General features: G+C 35.4%; 3 protein-coding genes across 19 annotated transcripts in view; 2 read left to right on the top strand and 1 right to left on the bottom strand.

Moving 5' to 3' along the window:
* The first annotated feature begins 1,894 nt into the window (after nucleotides 1-1,894).
* LOC127800586 (expansin-A13) lies at nucleotides 1,895-10,587 on the top strand. The gene is made up of 2 exons (XM_052335286.1): nucleotides 1,895-2,490; nucleotides 10,000-10,587. The coding sequence occupies exons 1-2, from the start codon at nucleotides 1,913-1,915 to the stop codon at nucleotides 10,307-10,309; spliced, it is 888 nt and encodes a 295-aa protein (XP_052191246.1). The 5' UTR covers nucleotides 1,895-1,912; the 3' UTR covers nucleotides 10,310-10,587.
* A 5,059-nt stretch (nucleotides 10,588-15,646) lies between these two features.
* Nucleotides 15,647-17,591, bottom strand: LOC127798832 (protein ALTERED XYLOGLUCAN 9). Its single transcript, XM_052332460.1, has one exon. It carries the CDS (start codon nucleotides 17,231-17,233, stop codon nucleotides 16,175-16,177), a length of 1,059 nt encoding a protein of 352 aa, XP_052188420.1. The 5' UTR covers nucleotides 17,234-17,591; the 3' UTR covers nucleotides 15,647-16,174.
* Nucleotides 17,592-19,395: 1,804 nt separating this feature from the next.
* LOC127800026 (autophagy protein 5) overlaps nucleotides 19,396-21,218 on the top strand; it is a 58,513-nt gene continuing 56,690 nt past the window's right edge. For 4 of the 17 annotated variants that reach the window (XM_052334409.1, XM_052334401.1, XM_052334400.1 and 1 more), the window contains exon 1: nucleotides 19,411-19,895. In XM_052334409.1, coding sequence (XP_052190369.1) covers nucleotides 19,785-19,895 — 111 coding nt within the window. In that variant the 5' untranslated portion in view covers nucleotides 19,411-19,784. Of the gene's footprint in view, nucleotides 19,896-21,218 lie in introns of all 17 variants that reach the window. The other 13 variants (XM_052334414.1, XM_052334411.1, XM_052334403.1 and 10 more) reach the window with 10 other exon arrangements.

Below are 21,218 nucleotides of genomic sequence, written 5' to 3'. Positions count from 1 at the left end.
TAATAAAAAATAAAAACTAAAATTGTGACCTCATTAGTGTTAATTTATTGTGCAAATGGGCCATTTTACTCTCAATTTTTAAGTTTTCTCTCCCTTCCCTATTCCACCAAGTTTATCGATTTTTTTTGTTGCGATAATCACATCTTTTCCAATAATCTCCTTAATTTATCTCATTTTTTCTTTCTCACTCTATATTTGAGTTAGATTAAACTTTAGTAGGGTTTGATTTTCAAATTGTGACGAGTAATGGTGGTTTCTTGGTCAACAACAAATTTTTTGATTTGTTAGCGAATAATAGTGACAAGAGAAATAAAGAGAAAAGTTCACGGTAACAAAGTTTATGAGTCTAAAGGATAACGATTTCTATTGACACCTTATAATTATACAAATTTGATAAATTCGATTAGTGAATTGATAATATTAAAAATTTGTCTTAAATTTTGTAACAAGTTTAAAAAATTAATTTGTCTAATTTAGCACAATTTTTATCCAAAGTACATGATAAACCAATTTTTGAAAAAAAAAAAACAATAAAAGTGGAAATTGAAACAATCTGACTTCCTCACTTACTCAAATACCCAATTGTTGCTAAATCAAAATTCTATTTATGCACTCAATTTTGATATTTGAAGTGATATTTACGTGTTGATGTATTATATTATGTATCATATTAATATAAAATATCACCATAAATATTAAAATTACGTATCCAAATAATATATTCGGTTCTAAATTCTAACTCTTAGCTTTTAAGTATCCAAATAACATATTGACTATTTTAGAAAATTACTTTATTGATAGAATTTTATAATATTAAAACACATTTTATAGATAAATTTATTTAAAAGTGATAATTAGACTATATATAAAAACGACTCTCCTCAAGTAGGTTGCACAGAAACGAAAATGAAAAACGAATATAATACAAAATGAAAATGAGAAAATAACATTTAAAAAAAAAAGACGAAAATGCAAGAAAACACGGAGATAAATAAATATAGAGGTATTTTGTAAATATATTTTTTAATATAAATATTATAAAAAATACTTATTTAAATCAAAAAATAAATCTGGTTAGACCTCTTCAGGATAACATTTTTTTATATTTTCCTGATATTATGAATTTGAAATATTTTTGAAATTACAAAAGGGCTCATGAATGTTTTTTTTTTATATTTTTCGATGTTTGGGTATAGAAAATATGTCGAAAACGTTAAAACAACACTCTCAAAACGTTTTTGTGCATCATAACTCATCAATTCCTTAACTATTACAAAGTAGAAATTCTTATACATCGAGATAGTGTTTGTTAAAATGAGTAAGATAAATCTCTATCAAAATAACTTATCTATAAATTTTAAGATAAATTATTCGAAAAAGAAAAAGATAAATTTATCTTGAAAGTTCAAAATAAGAAATCATGTAATTTTTTTTAAATTTAATAAACATAATATAAAATATTTTTATCTGAAATATTTTTCATATCTCACATGTTTTGATCTATATTATAATTAATAAAAATTATTTAAAAATACCTTTTAATTATCAATCCAATCATATTCTATTCACTAAAGAAGTCAACGCAACACAATGAACCAAACTTTGCAAATAAAACTACCCCTAAAAATCCATTATTTTTCAAATCAAACTTTAATTCAAAATTTATTTGAAGGGTAATGATTAAACTTTAATAAACACATATTATTTAAACAAAATAAAATATTTTTAATTTTAAAATAATTTTATTAATCAATAAAATATAACAATACGTATATAATTAATCAAAGAATTATTAAATGGACACGTCAGATGAAGATCTACCGTCGAAGGTTAGTTTCGTAACTTCATATCAAATTAAAGCCGCAGAAAGCTCAAGTGTTCGTTCGAGGCAAAGAAGAATCAAATACTTTGAATGCTTTCCCATTTTCACTCTTCCCCCTCTGTTCTCTCTCTGTGTCTGAAAATGTGGGCTAGTCTGATTCAAAATCTAAGAATCCTTCTTCGATTCGTACTGTTTCTAGCCCTAGCACTGGCATCAAGGTCGCCGCCGGTTACCGCTCACTACTCGTCATCAAGCCGTTCTCCTTCATCGTCCTCATCAACCGCCACGCTCTCTGAGTGGAGATCCGCGCACGCCACCTACTACGCCGCGGCGGATCCGCGGGACGTGGTGGGCGGAGCCTGCGGCTACGGCGACCTGGAGAAGAGCGGCTACGGCAAGGCCACGGCGGGGCTGAGCACCTCGCTCTTCGAGCGCGGCCAGATCTGCGGCGCCTGCTTCGAGGTCAGGTGCGTGGAGGACATCCGGTGGTGTATTCCTGGCACGTCGATCATCGTCACCGCCACGAACTTCTGCGCACCTAACTTCGGCTTTCCGGCCGATGGCGGCGGTCACTGTAACCCTCCCAACAGCCACTTCGTTCTGCCTATTGAAGCTTTCGAGAAGATCGCGATTTGGAAAGCTGGTAACATGCCTATTCAGTATCGCAGGTACATTACAGTCGCTTTCCCTCGCTTCAACTGGAGTAACATTTTGACAGAATTATCCAGTTACCCCAACTGGAGCGTAACTGATCATATCTTAATAATGCTCTTCCAGAAGAGTAGCAACGAAAAAGAAAAGAAAAGAAAAAAACAATTTTGTTCTTCGGCCCTTTCTAGTTCTAATTCCCATTCTTGTCTCCTCCTACATTTTGATGTAACGTGCGCCGTCGGGCTATTCCACCTCCTCGGCATATTGTTATGAGTGGTTTATTCCGAGCAACAAGGTCCCCATTTGGTGTTGATCACACGACCATAGTTACATGGGATGCTAGGGAATCTGGTTCATTTTTGGGAGCTAAACCCTAGTATTTAAATTATCTCCAGCATATATCCCTCCTACTTCGTGAAATTATTTTTATTTTGTTTCTATTCTTTATGTGTATTGATTGCTTGATTTGAGAATAAAATGGCAGAGATGAAGAGCTAGTTTGGTTGAAGACCTAAACTGCTACATAACTGTAGACTCTGGATATCCCAAGAATTGGCAAGTATACGAATTTTTTAGTTGTGTATGTTGATATAGTGTAGATAAGGAAAAGATACTGGCCCCGTTTGTTGTAGCTTAATTAAAGAAATTATAACTTCTAGCTTCTTAGATTATAGCTTATAAAACTTAGAATAAGTTGTGCACCTGTTTGTTGCAGCTTCTTAGAAGTTGTAGTTAAATAGTTGTGGTGTTTGATATCATAAGCTGTAAAATAACTTATTTTTGTATAATTGTCCATAATACCCTTAGTAGTTATAGAATGATAATTTAAAAATTAATTAGTGTATATGTATAAGTTTCAAGTGTTATAAAAAAATTAATTAGAGTATAGAGAGAGAGGAAGATGGTGAGAGAGAAGAAGAGATCTGAAAATGGAAATGACGGTGGAGAAGAAAAACCCATGATTGCATAGACAAGAGGGTAATTTTTTGTTAAAAATAAGGGCAAAATTGTCACAAAAATGTAATTATTTAAGCAGAAGTTGTAAAAGTTGGGGTACCCCAGCTTTGAAAAGGTTAGCTTCTACCCTTTCTAAAAGCTAATAGAAACTATAAGTTAAAATTCTATAAGTTAAAACAAACACTACATCTCAATTTTTTTGAAGCTAGAAGCTAAAAGTTACAGCTTTTAAGCTGCAACAAACAGACCCACTCTATTATTGGCTAGAGCAATATAGAATTATTAAAAAATTATCATGCTTGAAATTTTTGTTTAATGTATTTAAATGAAAATTTGCAATTGTGATTGGGCATGACCATGGTGTCCCGAATAGCACGACAATAAGTGGGAAGACATATACATAGTCGTATCTACAATTTCTTAATAATGCAACTCTTCTTATACCTGCGTTCTACAAGTTCCACTAAGAAATAGATGGGGCTGAAATTTTAAATTTGGAGGCTATGTTCCTGAGAATTCCTTCTTCTTCCCCGCCCCTTGTAATGTTCTCACCCAATGATTTTATGTTGCAGTCATGTTAACCGTTGGGTACTACCTTTATAGCAAGTTACCCATCTCATCAAAGGTATCGTAATGAAATTTGGCCATATTACTCATCTTAACTCGGATAACTCCTAAATTTGCGTCTTTGAAGGCAAATTTTAGAATTTGAAACTTCAAGCAGGCTCAAATCTGCATTCTGCTTAGATTGAAGGGGAATGGTTATTGAGACTTTAGAATCCCATTTTGATTTAAGGATTTGGATAAGTTTTCACAGGGAAAAGGGAGGCTGAAGAGATTGTAAAGCTAGAGAGATATAAGCATTTTCCTTACCCTGTATTTTCTTTCATTTTATAATTGGAAGGAAATGGATGGGAAGTGAAGTTTCTCTATCATGATCCTTTTTCAGATGACGAGTATACTTATTCATTTTGAAATTTATGTACTGAACCTATTCTTTCAACTTTATGTCAAAATATTTTCCTAATCAATCAAGTGTGGTAATATTTCCTCCTCTTATCATTGTCTAATGAAATAAGGAAATGATATATGCATTCACTTTCTATTTCTTTCTTCTATAACTTGATTGCTCATAACCATTTAGGTCTAAAAATATTTGGTTAAGATAGCCTGATTTTATCTTATTATAAATTGGTTGAGTAGTTAGTGGTTTTCTCCCTCTCCAATAATTGTTTACCACAGAAACTTACGTTCTTAGTTGAAGACCTTAATAATTTATTATTTGTAATGAAGAGGTCCTAGGAAAAATTAGATTGAGGATACTTAGGTTTCTCTTAAGTATTAAACAGTTAGATTTTAAGGGAGGTATGTAGTTGGCATGGAGTCTCTTTGTCTAGAGAAGAAGTTGAGGGATATTGGAAGAAGTGAGTTAGAAGTAAAAATATAGAGTGAATTTCTTAAATGAAGATGATGTGAACATAAGTTTTTTGGTAGAATGACTAAAGCACATAGAAGGTTCAATTGTTTTGGTTTGTTGATTTTTAGTGGTGGTGAAGCCTGGAAGAGGATTTTGAGATAGAGGTAGTGGAGCTATTAAAATTCTTTACATTTGAGGAAGAAAGTATAAGGTAGTGGAGCTATATAAAATTCTTTACATTTGAGGAAGAAAGTATAATGGCATCCTTCCCATGGCTTGATTTAATTATTTGTTGTTGAGATAGCATGATTGGTTGGAGAGACTACTATTTAGACTAGAAAATGGTATGAGTCATGTAAGTCACTGTGCTATGTGTATGTATGTATCTGTGTTTTTGTGTATATGAAAAAGAAGAAGGAACAGAACACAGAGATTTCAAGATTGCACACAAGATTTATGTGGTTTGGCGTAAACCCCCGTCCATGGTAGCGAGGGGAGGAAGATCCGCTATGATCGGAAAGGTTCTGTACAAGAAGGGGAGAGCAAGCTGCAAGGCCGCAAAACCTTAGTTTCCTCATACACTCACATTTACAGAGATGGCAACCTTTCCTATTTAAAAAGGTTAAGGGACAAAACCCTAGGACTGCAAATAGGAAATGGGCTTAAATAGGAATTTGGGCCAAAGAATGCTTTGGGCTTCAAAATCAGAGGCACAACCCAACAAGCCATTGAAAAGTATGAGATGGGATAAGGCTCCTGGCCCTGATATGGCTTTCTTCCAATAGCGTTTGAGCATGGTTAGCAATAAGGTTTGTGTTTTCTTCCAAAATTTCACAATTCAGGATCCTTTGTTTGTATTTATGAAATGGGTAGAGGAGGACAGATGGGTGTGGCTTTCATCATTGCAAGAGCAATATCTATCTATCTATCTATCTATATATATATATACTCCTATGAGGCTATGTGTGGCAAAGGTGAGTGGTGTTTCATTGGCAATTTTTGTAGAGGTCAAAGCTCCCTCTAGAGTGTCTTTCTTTGTTTTGACGACTATTCTTGGTTTTATTCTTACCTTTGCTAATTTGAGAAATAGGAGTTATGTAGTTGTTAATTTGTGCTATATGTGTGAAAGAGATGGGGAGTTGTAGATAATTTATTCTACATTATGTATAGTAATATTATATGATGAAAAAATCAATTCAGAAATCTTGAATCAACAATCCAAAAAAAATGGGGAGATTAACAACGATGTTACTCATAGAATTAATGCATAATGGTTAAAATGAAAAACTACATCTGGCCTTTTATGTGATTAACATTCTATTAAAAAAAAGAAAAAAAAAATTATAAGACAATTATATAAGATCAACTTCGCTGTATGACACATACTGTTGGGTTGTAAAGCATTAATATGTGCACATGTGCAAAATATAACCGTAATAGAGATGAGAATGTTAAGATGGATGTATGACCATACAAGGAAATATAAAATTAGAAATGAGATAATTCATAATAAGGTAGAATTGGCTCCTACTGAAGAAAGATGTGTGAAACAATGATTAAGCTGGTTTGGTTATTTGAGAAGAAGACCCATAAAGGTGTCTTTAAGGAGTGGATGGAATGAAGCAAATATCTAGCAAAAGAAGTAGAGAAATGCAACGAAAAATTTGGTGGGAGGCATTTAGGTATCTATAAGGGTCTTATAGAAGATAATGGTAATACCATATAAGGGTCTTTCTTGATCCTTACAAAGAGGGAGCCTAGTGCTTTTGGGATACCCCTTTTATGTAGAGTAGCGATGCCAACCATAGTGCTTATACCTCTAGACTCTTGGAATTGTGCTCCTATAAGTATGAGGCTGCATTGTCTTTGGAGGCTGATTTCTTTGTGCTTTATGTGACATTTCACATGAAGGGAGTTTGAATCTTTTGAGGTTTAGTGAGTCAAAAGTTTTTGTATGAAGGGAGAGATTTGCACTTCAATCTTATCTTGTCTTTTAAAGACCACTCTATCTCATCTTTAGTGTCTTTTTTCCTTTTATTAGATGAGACTTTCTTGTAGGTAGTATTTTTTTTTTTTGCTCCTATTTGAAGATGAGATAGATGAGATACTATTAATAAGATGGTTTGAAGTTTTGGACATATGAGAAAAAACCAATAGATACACCTATGGTGTGAGTGAATAGTATGGAAGAAGTTTCTAATAAAAGAGGTAGAAAAATACTGAAAACAACTTAGTGGGAGACCTTTACATTTAACATGAGATATAATGCTTACAAAAAATATGGTTATGAGTAGAGTTAATTGGTGAGCTAGAATTTATCAACTTGACTGCACCTAGTGGGATTAAGGCTTCTGATGTTGTTGTTCTTCCCTCTCTCTCTCTCTCTCTATATATATATATATATATATCTTTGTTCTCTTGCACTAATTTTCTCCCTTTGTTGACAATTTTTCTTTTGTATGGTTGCTTGCTTGCAACAACAACAATTACAATACTTAATAATGTGGTACATTTTCCCCCCTTGCAACATTATCTTGATGACGTGGTACAACAATGATAGCAAGTATTTTCTCAACATGTCCATGGTATCACTTTTTTGTTTCCAAGTTCTCATGGTGGCAATGGGACACATGGACCAATGCCAATAAAAATGTCTCGGGTGGCTGCATTTATAATTTTACTTAATCTTTAGTTGTTCCTTTCTTTGGTAGATTTGGGTGTCTTGGTACTCTGATGCTTAACCATTGTTTGTGACAAAGCATAGAAAAATTTGAAAACCCCAACAAATAAGTGATAAATCAAAGAAAACTAGTAAGCAAGAAGCTACCAATAAGTGATAAATTTTTGCTAGGTTAAAGAATGAAAAAGGATAACTTTAAGGAATTTAGGATGTTTTGGTTGGTAAACCTCAACAAATAATTACTAGGTATGTAACTGAGCCAAGTTAAGGCTAGAGTGATGCTTCAAATTTTTGAAAGGCATTGAGTCCTTCACCACCAGTAGTCTATTGCCAGAACCCTTCATGTGCCATATGGAAAAATTTTGTTCATCCTGTTCCATGGTGCACAGATGGCATTGTTCCCACTGTCAGGGTATCACTAGGTTAAAGTGAACAATGGTTTTGACGCTCTTGTCCTAGTTTGCCATTGTGGACATGACTACTACCCTAGGGATAGGCAATGGATGTTTTGATCCATCCAGGAGAATGGAATCTTTGGTGAGAGAAAAATTGGAGAGCCTTTGAGGGCATCAAGCAATCGACCTTTAGCATTAAGGCTTCATTCTCGTCTCTTTGTGCTAATGGTGCAATAGTTTTATTCTGTTGTCTTTTTTCCTCTTTTACTCATTTTCTTGATGAGCATCTTTTGAGGCTTGTCCTTTTTATTTTGGCCTTTTGTCGTTCTTGGGTTCACCCAATTTTGGGTGTTTGTTTTAATGCATAAAAAAAAGAAGAAAAATCTTGAAATACAATCAAGCACCTAGTGCGCTGCTTTCTGCTAACTTTGATTTATATTTGGCATCCTGTAAGCTGTATCTAATGAGTTGGTTTTCCTTTTCACTGTCATGCTGGGTCCTTAACTGCTTGCTTTTTTTACTGTTTTGCTGATTCAACTGGAGATTCTTACTTGGAACAATTTCTGTAGTAATTACTAGGTTAGGGAGAAGGGCTGCCCTGAAGAATAATCTTCTTTTCCCGTTTGTCATAATTCACAGGCGTGTTGAAATGGTTTGGTTCAGTGTTCAGAAGCTGGTGTTTTTTAAACAACTCTTTCATCTAGGTCCTGTACGGTTTTTTTGGGGAACATATTTCCAATGTGAAATAAAAAGGAGAATAGAACAAGGAAAACAAGCGCTTGTTCAGTTGTAGAAAACATTTTGTCTTCTAACTCCGATTTTCTATTGAATAATTGAATCCATTAAAAAATAGAAAACCAAATTTTTAATTTAATTTTTCAACTTTATACCATGATTTAGAAAACATCATTTTTTATGTTTTCTAAATTTTCTAAAAATGAATGCTATGATTTTTTGAAACATAAAATGTTAGGAAATCTTTAGTTATAAAATTGGAGTTGAAAACTAAAAAATGTTTTCTAAACAAAAAACGGACCTAAAGGTGTGTTTGATAGCATTTAGTTGGAAAAGATAACATTTTCTAACTTGCATGGAAAACAAAAACTATCTCCCCCTAGATGGAATTTTTCAATGGAAAAGAGGCAAAAACATGCTTTAATGATTGTATCATGAAATTCAATTCTATGGAAAATATAATGTGTCAAATACCAAAGATGGAATTTAATTCTTTGGATGTGACATTTTCCATGGTATCAAACACACCCTAACATTCTTTGCCATGAAACTTCTGGTGCAGTGCAGTTTCTGGCATGACTGGCTTATGGGACTATCTAGGGGTTACTTTTAATAAATGTCAGATTGGTTCTACCCATGCCTTCACTCCTAGTTCATTGCCTTCTCATCTCCAGTAACATATACTAGTTGTGTGCTAAAATTTTGGCCGTGACAAATAGCTAATAGCTTTACACTGGAGCCAACATGGATGTTAGTAAGATTTTGTCATCAAGTATCCATAGCTTGGTATTTGGGGATCTTCTTTAATCCTTGAAGTAGTTTTTTCTAGGAAAACCATCCGTGCAGCTGTTATGGTGGAATTAACCAAGTCTTTTCACTTTGTCCTTACCCAATGTGCATGTTAGTTTTCTGGTTCAATCTATTATTGAACATTAAAAACTTCTACTAGCAAATGTCATGACACTCAACTATGGTGGTGCTTTCTGAAGCTTTTACCATATTCGTATATGATCAGCTTTTTGTCTCTTGAGAGTTGAGAGGTGCGTTAAGCTTTTCTTATTTCCTCACCTTTGCAGAGTGGGAATGCGATAGGAGAGTGGTTTTTCCTTCTCTCTCTTGCCTCATAGTTCCAGTTACCAAAAAAATAAAAAGATGAGACTTGCTTGCAGTCTCTCTAATTGTGCATTTCCTCTCTTACCCGTTTATTTTATTTATTCTACAACTGAGATGGTTGGTTTGTTTCTTTATGTTACAGGAGTATGCAAATTGTATTGGTTTTCTTTGTTTCTCTTCACAGAAATTTATTTGTCCTTATTACGTGGTTTGGCTGGCTGTTGGACAGGATCAAATGCATAAAGGAAGGAGGGGTTCGATTTACCGTTAGTGGTTCGGGGATATTCATGTCAGTGCTGATCAGCAATGCGGCCGGTGCCGGGGACATAGTGGCGGTGAAGGTTAAAGGTTCAAGAACAGGATGGCTTCCCATGGGCAGAAACTGGGGCCAGAACTGGCACATAAATGCTGATTTGAGGAATCAGCCTCTTTCTTTCGAGGTCACCAGCAGTGATAGGGTCACAGTTACATCCTACAATGTCGCTCCCAAGAATTGGAATTATGGTCAAACTTTCGAAGGCAAACAATTCGAATCGTAAATGTAACAAGATACTAAAATCCAAGTTATTAGAAGAACCATCCTATTCATTTGCCCTCTTAGGTTGGAAGAGGGTTTATCAGTGGGGTTTCTGGTTGTGTGTTTGATGCAGAGAGAGAGAGAGAGAGAGAGAGAGAGAGAGGTGTTGCTAGAAGTAAGAGCACAAATGATTTAGGGGAGCAAATGGAATTTTGTTTGTGAAGTGAAATCGTAGTAGATATGGATTTGCAGTGTAAAAAATGTAAACTGAAATTTGAATTTTGCCAACTTCTAAATTTATTTTGCTGGTGGAATTGTGTCAATGTATAAAAAAGAAATGTTTTTTATGGCCAACATGTAGGACAATGCTAATACAAGAGAATGTCAAATAAATAAAGGTAAAACCTTGAGGAATATAACACATGATGAAGTAGTAGGGAATGTCGGGATAAAATGGGAATGAACCACAACAAGAACAACTAACAATAAATTACATAACCAAGCACAGACGCGCACACACACAAAAGAGCCTTTTAGCAAGGTTGCATGTGTAAAGGTAAATCCATGGCTCTTTGCTGTTAAAGCTAAATGCATCTATCTACTAATTGTTATGCATAGTTATTAAAGGCACAAAGTGTACTAAGGCATAAAGGGGTCCTAGAGCCCAAGGCGCAAGGCGTGAGCACAAGGCGAGGTGCACAATCGAAAAATGTGAGGCGCACCAAGAAAAAAAAATATAGACAAATTAAAAAGATAAAAAATATATATATATATAATAAATTAACAAGTATTCATCATCAAATTCAAACATAAACCATTCATAATCAAACAAAAAAAATTCAAAAAAATAAGCACAACAATAATAACATCCAATATCAATCATAAAATAATCATCATCATCGTCATTTAAACTATAACGGTCTGCTTCTTGGTTGCCGCCGATGAAGGGAAGCAGTGGTTGGTGGCTCTTAGTGTGCTTCTTGGTCACGATCGGTGAAGGGAAGCAGTAGCTGGCGACTCTCGGTTTTCTTCTTGGCCTTGACTGATGAAGGCAAGGACTATAGTCTGCCAATTCTCTCTCTTAGAGTTTTAGCAATGGCTGCTTGAAACCCTAAGCATTCATGCTAAGGACGAGAGGTTTTAGGGTTTTATATCGGGCTAGCCTTTTTCTTTTCTTTTTTTAAATTATAACCTAAAGATACCAGAGACACGTCTCGTATCTCAACAAATAGGCCCGTGCCTCTGTAAGATCGCCTCGTCTGGGGGTGTCTAAGGCTCAGGGGCTGGCGCCCCTTGCACCTTGCGCCTGAGGCGTGCTTTTCACAACTATGTAGTTATGTGTCTATCAACAAGCTTTTTTGGATCCTTATAAATTAGTCAAATTTCACGACTTGAACAACTAAAAGATGCTGAAACACCTCACGTATACACTCAAACATGGCATAACTTGATACGACACGGAAGTCCAACCATAAAAAACTTCTACCATTGCTTGGGTAGAAACCCGACTTTTTTTTCTTAGATTTTGCCCAGTATGCTTTAACCAGTTGACTCCTGATCAAATGCATCTTGCAGCATACTGATTCTAGTTGCTGGAACTCAATGTGAGTTCAACAGCAAGATTCCTTTACTTACCATCCTTCCAATTAAAGATACTGGTTTTCATCTCAGAACCTTACTGTGTGTTGTCCTACTCAGGGGGTGGTTGTCCACTTATGGAGGAAAACACCAAAATACCCTGTTTTGTCCAGTTAAAACTGGTGTTCAATAATTTGTTATAAGAACTTCCCTACTCAAAAGTTTGAATGCATCGGGGAATGATGGATTTCCAGAATTGGTAGCAGGAACTACTTGCACAACTGTGTTTTCGGGTTCTAGGGGTTAGCTCAAAGATGGAAATATAGGGAAAAGGTTGTGGTCGGTTTGGAGGCAACTTGCTAAGGATAACGGGCTGAAATGTTCACCTTTTTGGGGTTGAGTGTAACTCAAGAATAAAAAAACAAGAGAGCAACTGTAGAACCCTGGCCAAATACCTTGGTCCTTGAAAAAAAAAAAAAAGAAGAAGAAGAAGAAGAAATCAATAAAAAAGTTTATCCCGAGTACAATTGGATTATGTCAAGCAAAAACATGTGTTAGGAATTGTTGGAGGGATACTAAGGTGTTGCCGATTACAATTGGATTAAAACAAAGATTTGCACTGAGCCCTTACCTCTTTGTTCTTATGATGGATGAAGTCACAAGGTACATCCAAGAAGAAGTGATTGTCATGTTCCTAGGTTTTAAGCTAGGGTATTTTAGGTAGAAATCAAGAATATGGAGAATTTGGAGGGAGAATTACACAGAGAGAGAGAGAGATAAAGGAAAAATCAGAGAGAAATGAGAGAAAAGTTTGGAAATCAATTATCATTCAAAACCGTGTGTCTTCTCTAACTGACCTAGCCTATTTATAGGCTGTTAACTGAAAGGTACAAACATGAAGAGCAACCTACAGTACAATATAGTAATGCATTTAAACTAACTACTATTATGTTTACAATTATAGCCTTATGGATCTGCCAGTGACTTGTTAGGCCGAAAACTAAGTGCATCAAATGAAAGTTCAAAAGTGTAGATGGCATTATTGTGAAACCTAGAGATCAAATTATCCCCCCCAAAACCATCAATTTTGGTATCTTGGATTAACTGTTCAAAAAGAATGAGAGATCATGGAAGATGTTACTCATAGAATCAAGATAGAATGGTTAAAGTGGAGAAGAGTGTCCAGTATTTTATGCAATTGTAAAATCCTTTCAAAACTAAAATGGAAGTTCCATCAGATGTCTATAAGGCTATCTTTGCTGTATGGTTTAGAATGTTGAGCAATTAAGTGCCAACATGTGCAAAATATGAGGGTAATTGAGATGAGAAAATTAAGGTCGATGTATGGCTGCACAAGAAAAAACAAAATAAGCAATGAGATCGCACATAATAGGGTTAGAGTGGCTTATTGAAAATAAAATGCAAGTGTCACGATTTAGTTAGTTTGAACAAGTGAAAAGAAGTCCAGTAGAAGCACCTATGACATGAGTGGTGAAACGGAAGAAATCTATACACAAAGATAAAGAAGAATATTAAAGAATACTTGGTGAGAAATTCTTAGACATGACATAGGATATAATGGCTTTATAAAGGATATAGTCATGGATAGAAATCGTTGGACATTTAGACTTCATGTAACTGATGCCCTAGTGAGATTAAGGCTTGTGATTGTTGCTGCCAAAAAGATTATCCCAAACAACCCCTTTGCAGCCAAAATTAAAAATTTAACAAATAGACTTTGACCAACTAGATCACGCTAGACCAAATAATAATTGGACACAAGATCCATAATAACTCCACCACAACAGGATTGGTGGTTGATCCCCACAGCCTGCACCCAGCAATATGCAAAAATTACAAACCAGATGTGATTCCTAAATAACCACTTGAAATTAGTGGAGCACTGTTGATGCTAAACAAGTTACTGCAACAGGCCAAGCATAATTCAAATGAGATTCTGAACTATTTCTTTCTGGTATCAGGAATTCTCTCTCATCCCTGAAGACCAGAGTGTCTCCTTTGATTGCTATCATGTGATCGTAGACATATATCAGACAGTATCCAAGCACCTAGAGAACAAGTAAGGTTGTCCCCCGTGCACAACTAAACTACTTGATGAGTAAGCCAGAACATTATAATAATTGCAGGTAGTTAAACAAAGAAGAGTTCCATAAAGCTACCACATAATGCATCACATGCCACTGCAAGCAAAACATAAGTCAAACATTCAACAAGCCAACTCGAGTCAGATCATTGTTGACCAACTCCAAACCTGTCTAATCACAATCAAAGCTAGCTTGTTTGAAATTCTTATATCTGGTGTTGTTCTATATATTTATTTTTAACAAGGTATTGTTGTTGAATAAGTTTCAGAACGAGTCCCAATAAGAGATGAGTTTGGCTAGAGTTTTTGCATTTTAATTCCAACCAGTGTCAGATGCATATGATAGCATTATACCAAGGCCATCAACAAGTTTGTGTAATCTGTCAAATTGAAAATATAACATTGAATGTAAATAGAAAAACATTGATGCAGGGTGTCAGGACCCTGGCTCTAACTTCTGATTTTCTTGAAGATAGAATTTAAAGAGTAGGAGAAATAGAGAGAAATGGGGGAGGGTCAGACAGAATAAGAGGGAAATCGAGAGAGATGAAGGAGAAATAGACAAAAAGTAGGGAGAAACATAGAGAATTCGAGATAAAGTAGGGGAGAATTGCAGAGAAAAGGAAGATCTTTTAATTCATAACAACGTAATGATACTGAGCCATGTGATTATAGCTTTTTATATATAGCTATCCACAGTTTTTACAAGGCAGTTATCACTCCTCAACTATAAGTAACCAAAGCCGGCTCGACCAACTTTAGGGGCTTTAGGCGAAAAAGTTTATCAGGGCCTTCTTAAGAATATTAATTTTTTTATAAAAAAATAAATAATACATCGTTTTACGAAAAAAATCTATCATTTCATTAAATTTAAAAAAAAAAGGTTGAAGTTTAATCAACTACAAAATATGATAATCTTTTAACAATAGTGAATTTTCAACTAAAATATAATATTTAAGAGATCAAAAGAAGTGAAACAACCTACTATAATAAACAAAGAAAAAACAAAACTAATTTATCCTTGAAACTCTAAGAGGTCGGTGTAAGTAGAGCAAAAAGCTATCCATTTCTGATTCTCCTATAGAAGGAAACAAAATAAAACATTAAACTGATAGCATTAAAAAGATAAAGTTCACCAATAATGAGTAAATTTTCATTTTACAAACACGTGTTAAATTATATTTAGTTTTATGTAAAATCAAAGGTAAATTGAGAATAATGGGAAGAGACAACAGTAAAAATTGGGAAGAGAAATGGGGAAGACAAAAGGTTGGATTTTATTTTGGATTTAAATTTTTTTAATGAAATATTTATTATTAAAAAATAAAAAAATAAATAAATTATAAAATTTTGAGGCCTTCTAAAATTGGGGCCTTAGGCGGCCACCTAATGGGTTTCGCAGTTAAGCCGCCTCTGCAAGTAACTACTCCTAAATCATTCCATAACCGAGAATTATAGTAATAACTAACTCTTCTGCAAAATAAGATAATATGCTGCAAAAAAAATAAATAAAAATAACTAGCTGATTCAACACAATATGCGATAATATTACAAAGCATTTGCACATCTCTCAATTAAAAGCCATTCCAAATGGAACTGAGTGCACAAATGGAGATCGTTGTACGCCTTGGGAAGAGATCATTCTGCTTCCTTACTAGAAGTGAATATAAAAATGACTTTTTCTTGCCAAGAAAAGAAAAAGGGAAGAATCAAATACTTGCAGAAATACAACTACTTAAACATTGAAGTTTTTCTTTTTTTGGTCATTTTCTGTTTGAGAAGTGACGTGCCACTGGTATTTAAATGGAATTTGACATCTCAGGCAAGGATGATGCAACAAGATCTGTTTCTCTTCTCTGAAACTACAAAGCATGTACCAAAATATTCATATAAAACTTCATATGTGTTCACCTCAAAATTGGATATCAAACATGAGCGGCTTGCTCCATACAATACATGTGTGACTATTTGATACTCAATACAATAACAGAGTTTGAGGATAAAAAGGAAAAAATATCCCTCAATTTGAAACTATATCTAAAACTTTTCAGTACAGAGGAGTTAATTAAAGCCAATGGGAGAACCTGGTTAAAATCATGTATGTAGGATTGAAACAACCTCGGGCAAAGACTTTGACAGGGTACCCTTCTATGTCCTCGAAAGGGGTTAGTGCCGCATAGGCCAAAGCGAAACAAAAGTACTATATCATAGCCTCTGATGAGACTCAATGAGCAAGGCATTGAGCATGACATGAACGGCAGCCTCATAAACAACTCCACCGTAGTGCATCCCATCCATTGTACACTGTTCTCCACATTTCTGACTTAAAGAACGCGTATCCAGCAAGAGGAGAGGGCCACCGGATTGGCGCAAGAGCTTACTTCCATGAAGCTCCCTATCGTAAGCATTCAGCACATCATCCTTCATCTTCTCCCTCTTCTCCTCCGTATTCAACATCGAGTTTATCAGCTCAGGCATCCCCAGCCAAAACAAATGGGGGGATCTTGTTACAGGCCCGCCAGTCCCCAGTTCCGGCGAAACCGGGAGCAATGACACCACCGACTGCCTCAGTAACCGCAATGAGATTCCATAATCCAATGAATTGGTCACGTGTAATACATGCCACAACCCTGCTCCCATCACCAAAACATCAGGGTAATTATTGTTCACCTTAAAATCCATCATCAAGCTGGTCAAATTGGATACATAAGGCGCCCAGACAAAATCCAACTTCATCCCAATCTCATCCACCACAATCTGATAATCGCTGTGCCGCTTGAACAGATCTCCCCGGACAGAACCCATCTCCTCTTTCCCCAAAACCAAACCCAACAAAGACACCACAACCAGCCTGGCCTGTGAGTCACCGGCCACGACCACCCACGACCCGTTTAGCAGATCCGACGCATCGGCCAGACCCAGCTTCTGAAACTCACACGCGGCGACTGGCGAAGCCGCCGCCCAGGTCCAAGAACCCTCAGAATCGGACGCATTGCTCAAAGTTTCAACATCGAAGACGATCTTGTGGAGTAGAGAGATGCAGGATTCGCGATTTTCTAGAACTACGACGGATGAAAAGGAGGAAACGAGATTGGAAATTGACGAGAAGTAGGGAGTGAGATGGACACCTACGGCGAGAGTGATGAAGAGGGCGCCGCTGAAGAAGAGCATCTTGTTGCGGCTGAGGTGCCACCCGGCCATTCCCATCGGCACGAAGAGCACCACGCAAGCGGCCAATACGCCCAGTTGGAGCGCCCCCAACATCTCTCTCTCTCTCTGCCTCTTCGTGGATTGTGGAAGAGGAAGATCACATCTGATAGAAAGACAGGAAAATTGAGAGTTCGGAATCTGGGTTCGGCTAGGACACTGTGAGTTGCCGATTGTTAGAAAAGAGAAGCGAATTTTGTCGTCAAGCGGATTCAGAAGGATGGAATGATGGAAACCATGAGCGGAGGAGGAGAAGAAGAGGGATCATATTTGGCGGCAGATTTGGGTTTGTTGCAGGAAATTGGCTTGGGACCGAAGCGAGTATGGTGGTGGGGAGTGATGACGGCTATGGAGCAGCGAAAACAAGAGAGAGAGAGAGAGAGAGAGAGAAAGACGGAGAGATGCTTCTGGGCTTTGAAGGCGGCTACGGAAGAGAGGGACAGTTAATCTGAACTCAGTAACGTTTGTTTGTTTTTTTTTTTTTTACTGTTTTGAAAATAGATAAAAGAAAATATTATTTTTTATAAAATTAATTTTAATTGATATATTTCCTGTTCATAAGTCTCATTCGCGCGCCTTCCTCGTAAAGCGGGCAAGTCTCACCTCAGATATAATGACACGTGGATTGATTTAAAGACAAGTAGCAAAATCATTTAAATTGTTGTCCACGTGGTAGCAATCGTAATTTAATACGATCCGATCTTAATAATTAAAAAATATAATATTTAATTTTTTATATATATAATATTAAAAATTATTACTACTTTAAATTTTTATTACAACTTAAATGTTAATAATTGTGTCAACGCGCTTGTTTTTATGAGTGCATATTATATGAATGTCCAATTAACAGTATTTGGATATGTTACAAGTTTGTTGTTTTTTTTAATAATAATTAAAAAATATATTGTTTGATTCTTAATGTATAAACGTCTTTTTATTTATAAAAAATATATTTATATATCAATTATTAAAAATAATTATTTTAAGTCTTTTATCTTGATTAAAAATAAATATAGTTATTTATGCCATATAGAATATATATATAGAAAAAATAAAATGTCATGTTATAAAAAAATAACATATGCGAGACACATTAGATTAATATTTATCTTGATGGGAAAATATCAAATTATCTATAACTTAAAAAAATTCTAAATCCCAAATAGTTAAATCTTTGAATCACTAACTCAAAATATGCTACTTTATTTTATTTTCAATCACAAAATATAACGAGATTAATCTCTATCATTTTGTTGAGCTCGGTTACATTGCTCTCTTGTTTAATTATATCCTCCTTTGTGTTTTAAATAATAAATTAAAATAATAATTTTAACATTTTACAGGTTATGAATCAAATATTATATTTTTTAATTATTAATGGAACATAACAAATCATTCAAACTATTTAAATATTGTCAACTGTTCATCCATATTGCGTGTCACTTATAGAAATTGGTATATTTATACACACACTAATGTTCCATCATGAAAATAATTTAAAATAAATAGTTAAGATATCGAATCTTGTCATTTTATACATCAAAAACTAAATACTATATTTTATAATTATTAAATTTAAAGAAAACAAATCATTAACAAGATCAATTTAAATATATACTTTTTTTCCAAACCAATAGGTTACCAATTCATTTAACAAGCTATAAGTGATTAGACTATTCTCTTTAATCTTTTCCATCATCGTAATACTGTATTGTCTATCTCTAAAATAGTGATCTACTTAACCATTAAAGACCATTTTCTATAAAGGCCTCTAGTAGCTTAATTCCTTCGATCAGTAATTTAACTTAATGGTTCTTGAATGTTAGACCATCGTTAATCGAACTATTTTTCCAATTTATTATCTCTTTTCATTTTTTTTTTGTATTTGTCAAGTTTTTTCTATTTTTAATTTGTTTTTTGAGTTTGTGTTTGTTAGGGATACTTTTTTTTTTTTAGATTACGCGTTATCACTCGCATTCCCATTGCTCGACCTCATAATTCCAGCAAAAGAGATAAATCAGGAGATCCAAGAAATAGGTTTCGATCCCTAACACAATCACAAACGTGAGGGTAACAATCGATTTTTATTTACTAAACTTTCTCCTATTAGAGTTTGAATATCGGACCTAAAGAGCAGCACCTCAAACGAGTTTTTCTTTTACTAGTTGATGTAGGCCGGGACTCATTAGGGATTTTTCTGAGTTTGTTTTTGACTTGTTAGGTTTTTTTTTTGTATTGAAAGGTGAATGATTCTACAGAGCCAGCTTGATTGTACTTTCGACAGGAGCGAGGGGCACAGCCAGAGCCACAAAGGCAAGGCATGATCGTAATTCGCAGACCAGGAGGTCAACTTCAATGCCCGTGAACCAGCGGTCCGGGCGGCTTAAATTCACGGTCCAGGCAAATGATCCAGCGCCATATATAAGATTAACACAGCCTACAGGGACGACTCTGCTATGTTTCTTCCGAGGGCTTCATAGTGTCGTGTTTTCTAAGGGAAGAAGACAACCTGTTCATAGATTTATACATACATATATATATTATATTATATATTGTATCCATCTCTTTCTCTCTGCCGCTCTAGAAAATAGGGCAGAACGAAGAGATGGATAGGGGGAGCGACGCGCAGAAGTACGTGTGGGAAGGAGCGATTCCACTGCAGATCCATCTGCACGAATCCGAAGTCACCACTCTCCCTCCTCCACCGCCCGCTCTGGTACGCACACTTCTCGCTTCGATTTCAGTCGATTTCAAGTTCAACGTGTTCGATTTTATCACTTTATGCGTTGTTGTAGAAGAGGGGGGGGGGGGGGGGGTGTTGCTATTGGTGTTTGCGAGATCAGTAGGCCCGGATAATGGGGTTGGAGAGTGAAGTTTTCAAGTATCATGGTGCTGGCCACGTATTGAGATGAATGTTTTTATCCTGCTTTGTACTTTGTTTCAATTTTTAGCACAGTACATTCTGAAATTAAAGGTGATTATATTCCCAATTCTGGTTAATTGATACAGTCTGAATGTAGGTCAAATTTTGAGGTATTTGGGAGACACAATATACAAACTGAGTTAAAACAGTGTATTCACTTACAACGAGCTTGTGCTGCAGCTCTGTGGCAATGAACATTAATGTCCAGATTGCTTTGAATTCTGAGTCAGTGTTCCCAATTCACGATAGAAATAGGAATTCTGTACCCAATTCAAAGCTTAGTAAACTTTGGATTTATGGCCTATCATTTCTCTATGCATAGCCCCTCACATCTGACTATTCATATTGGAGATTTTAGTGCAAAGTCGTGAGCATTATACTTTCTCAGTGAGATTTGTGAGATTGGGCATATTGGTGTTGGGGTTGAGTGTGATAGTCTACCTATTTTGTATTCCACATTATTCACGTAATGAATTTTTGCTTCTCCTCCAGCCGTGTAGATCTGCATGTATTTGTATTGATCTTGCGTGAGTGTGAAAATATTTCTTTCTGTTTAATTTATTCTGCATCTAGTGGTATGAACCCAATACCTAATAAGTGGCATCAGAATTAATTACCCAACAAGTGGTATAAGAGCTGATTACCCAACAATAAGGATGCCTTGTGCAGGTTTTCACAACCAATATCTTTGCACAGCTACACTACTAGTAAAATTCAACAACTGAGCTTGGTATATGAAACCTTTTCAAAGTTTTGGATATCAAAAATTCACTTGGTGTTGATGGCTGAGATATATGATCCTTTTTCATAACTAAAAGTTTGAATGCGTAAATCAATTTCCTAATTTAATTTTCAGCCAACAATATGGTTTTCCTAAAATTTCGGTTCTCAACTGCCAACCAACCTAAGGTTCTAAGTAGCCAATGTCTGGGATGGAGCCAAGATGGAGCAGGGGGGACATGCCCCCTTGTCATGGCAAAATAAATAAAGTACAAAAAAATAAAATTAGAAATGAAGTTATTCGTAATAAAGTTGGAGTGACTCCTATTGAAGATAAAGTTTGAATAGAACAAGTCTTTAGCAAAAGAGGTAGAAGAAGACCAAGAAAAACTTGGC

The sequence above is a fragment of the Diospyros lotus genome, chromosome 4 (genome assembly GCF_014633365.1).
Source record: "Diospyros lotus cultivar Yz01 chromosome 4, ASM1463336v1, whole genome shotgun sequence".
NCBI classification, from domain to species: domain Eukaryota; kingdom Viridiplantae; phylum Streptophyta; class Magnoliopsida; order Ericales; family Ebenaceae; genus Diospyros; species Diospyros lotus.
Note: the sequence above shows the minus strand (reverse complement) of the source record. Positions and strands in the feature narration are given on the sequence as shown.

What these genes read in the sequence shown, in the direction of transcription:
- LOC127800586 (XM_052335286.1), top strand. Translation starts at nt 1,913, where the DNA reads ATGCTTTCCCATTTTCACTCTTCCCCCTCTGTTCTCTCTCTGTGTCTG. An exon ending in ATGCCTATTCAGTATCGCAG is followed by an intron (nt 2,491 to 9,999) that starts GTACATTACAGT and finishes GCTGTTGGACAG; the next exon opens with GATCAAATGCATAAAGGAAG.
- LOC127798832 (XM_052332460.1), bottom strand. Translation starts at nt 17,233, where the DNA reads ATGTTGGGGGCGCTCCAACTGGGCGTATTGGCCGCTTGCGTGGTGCTC.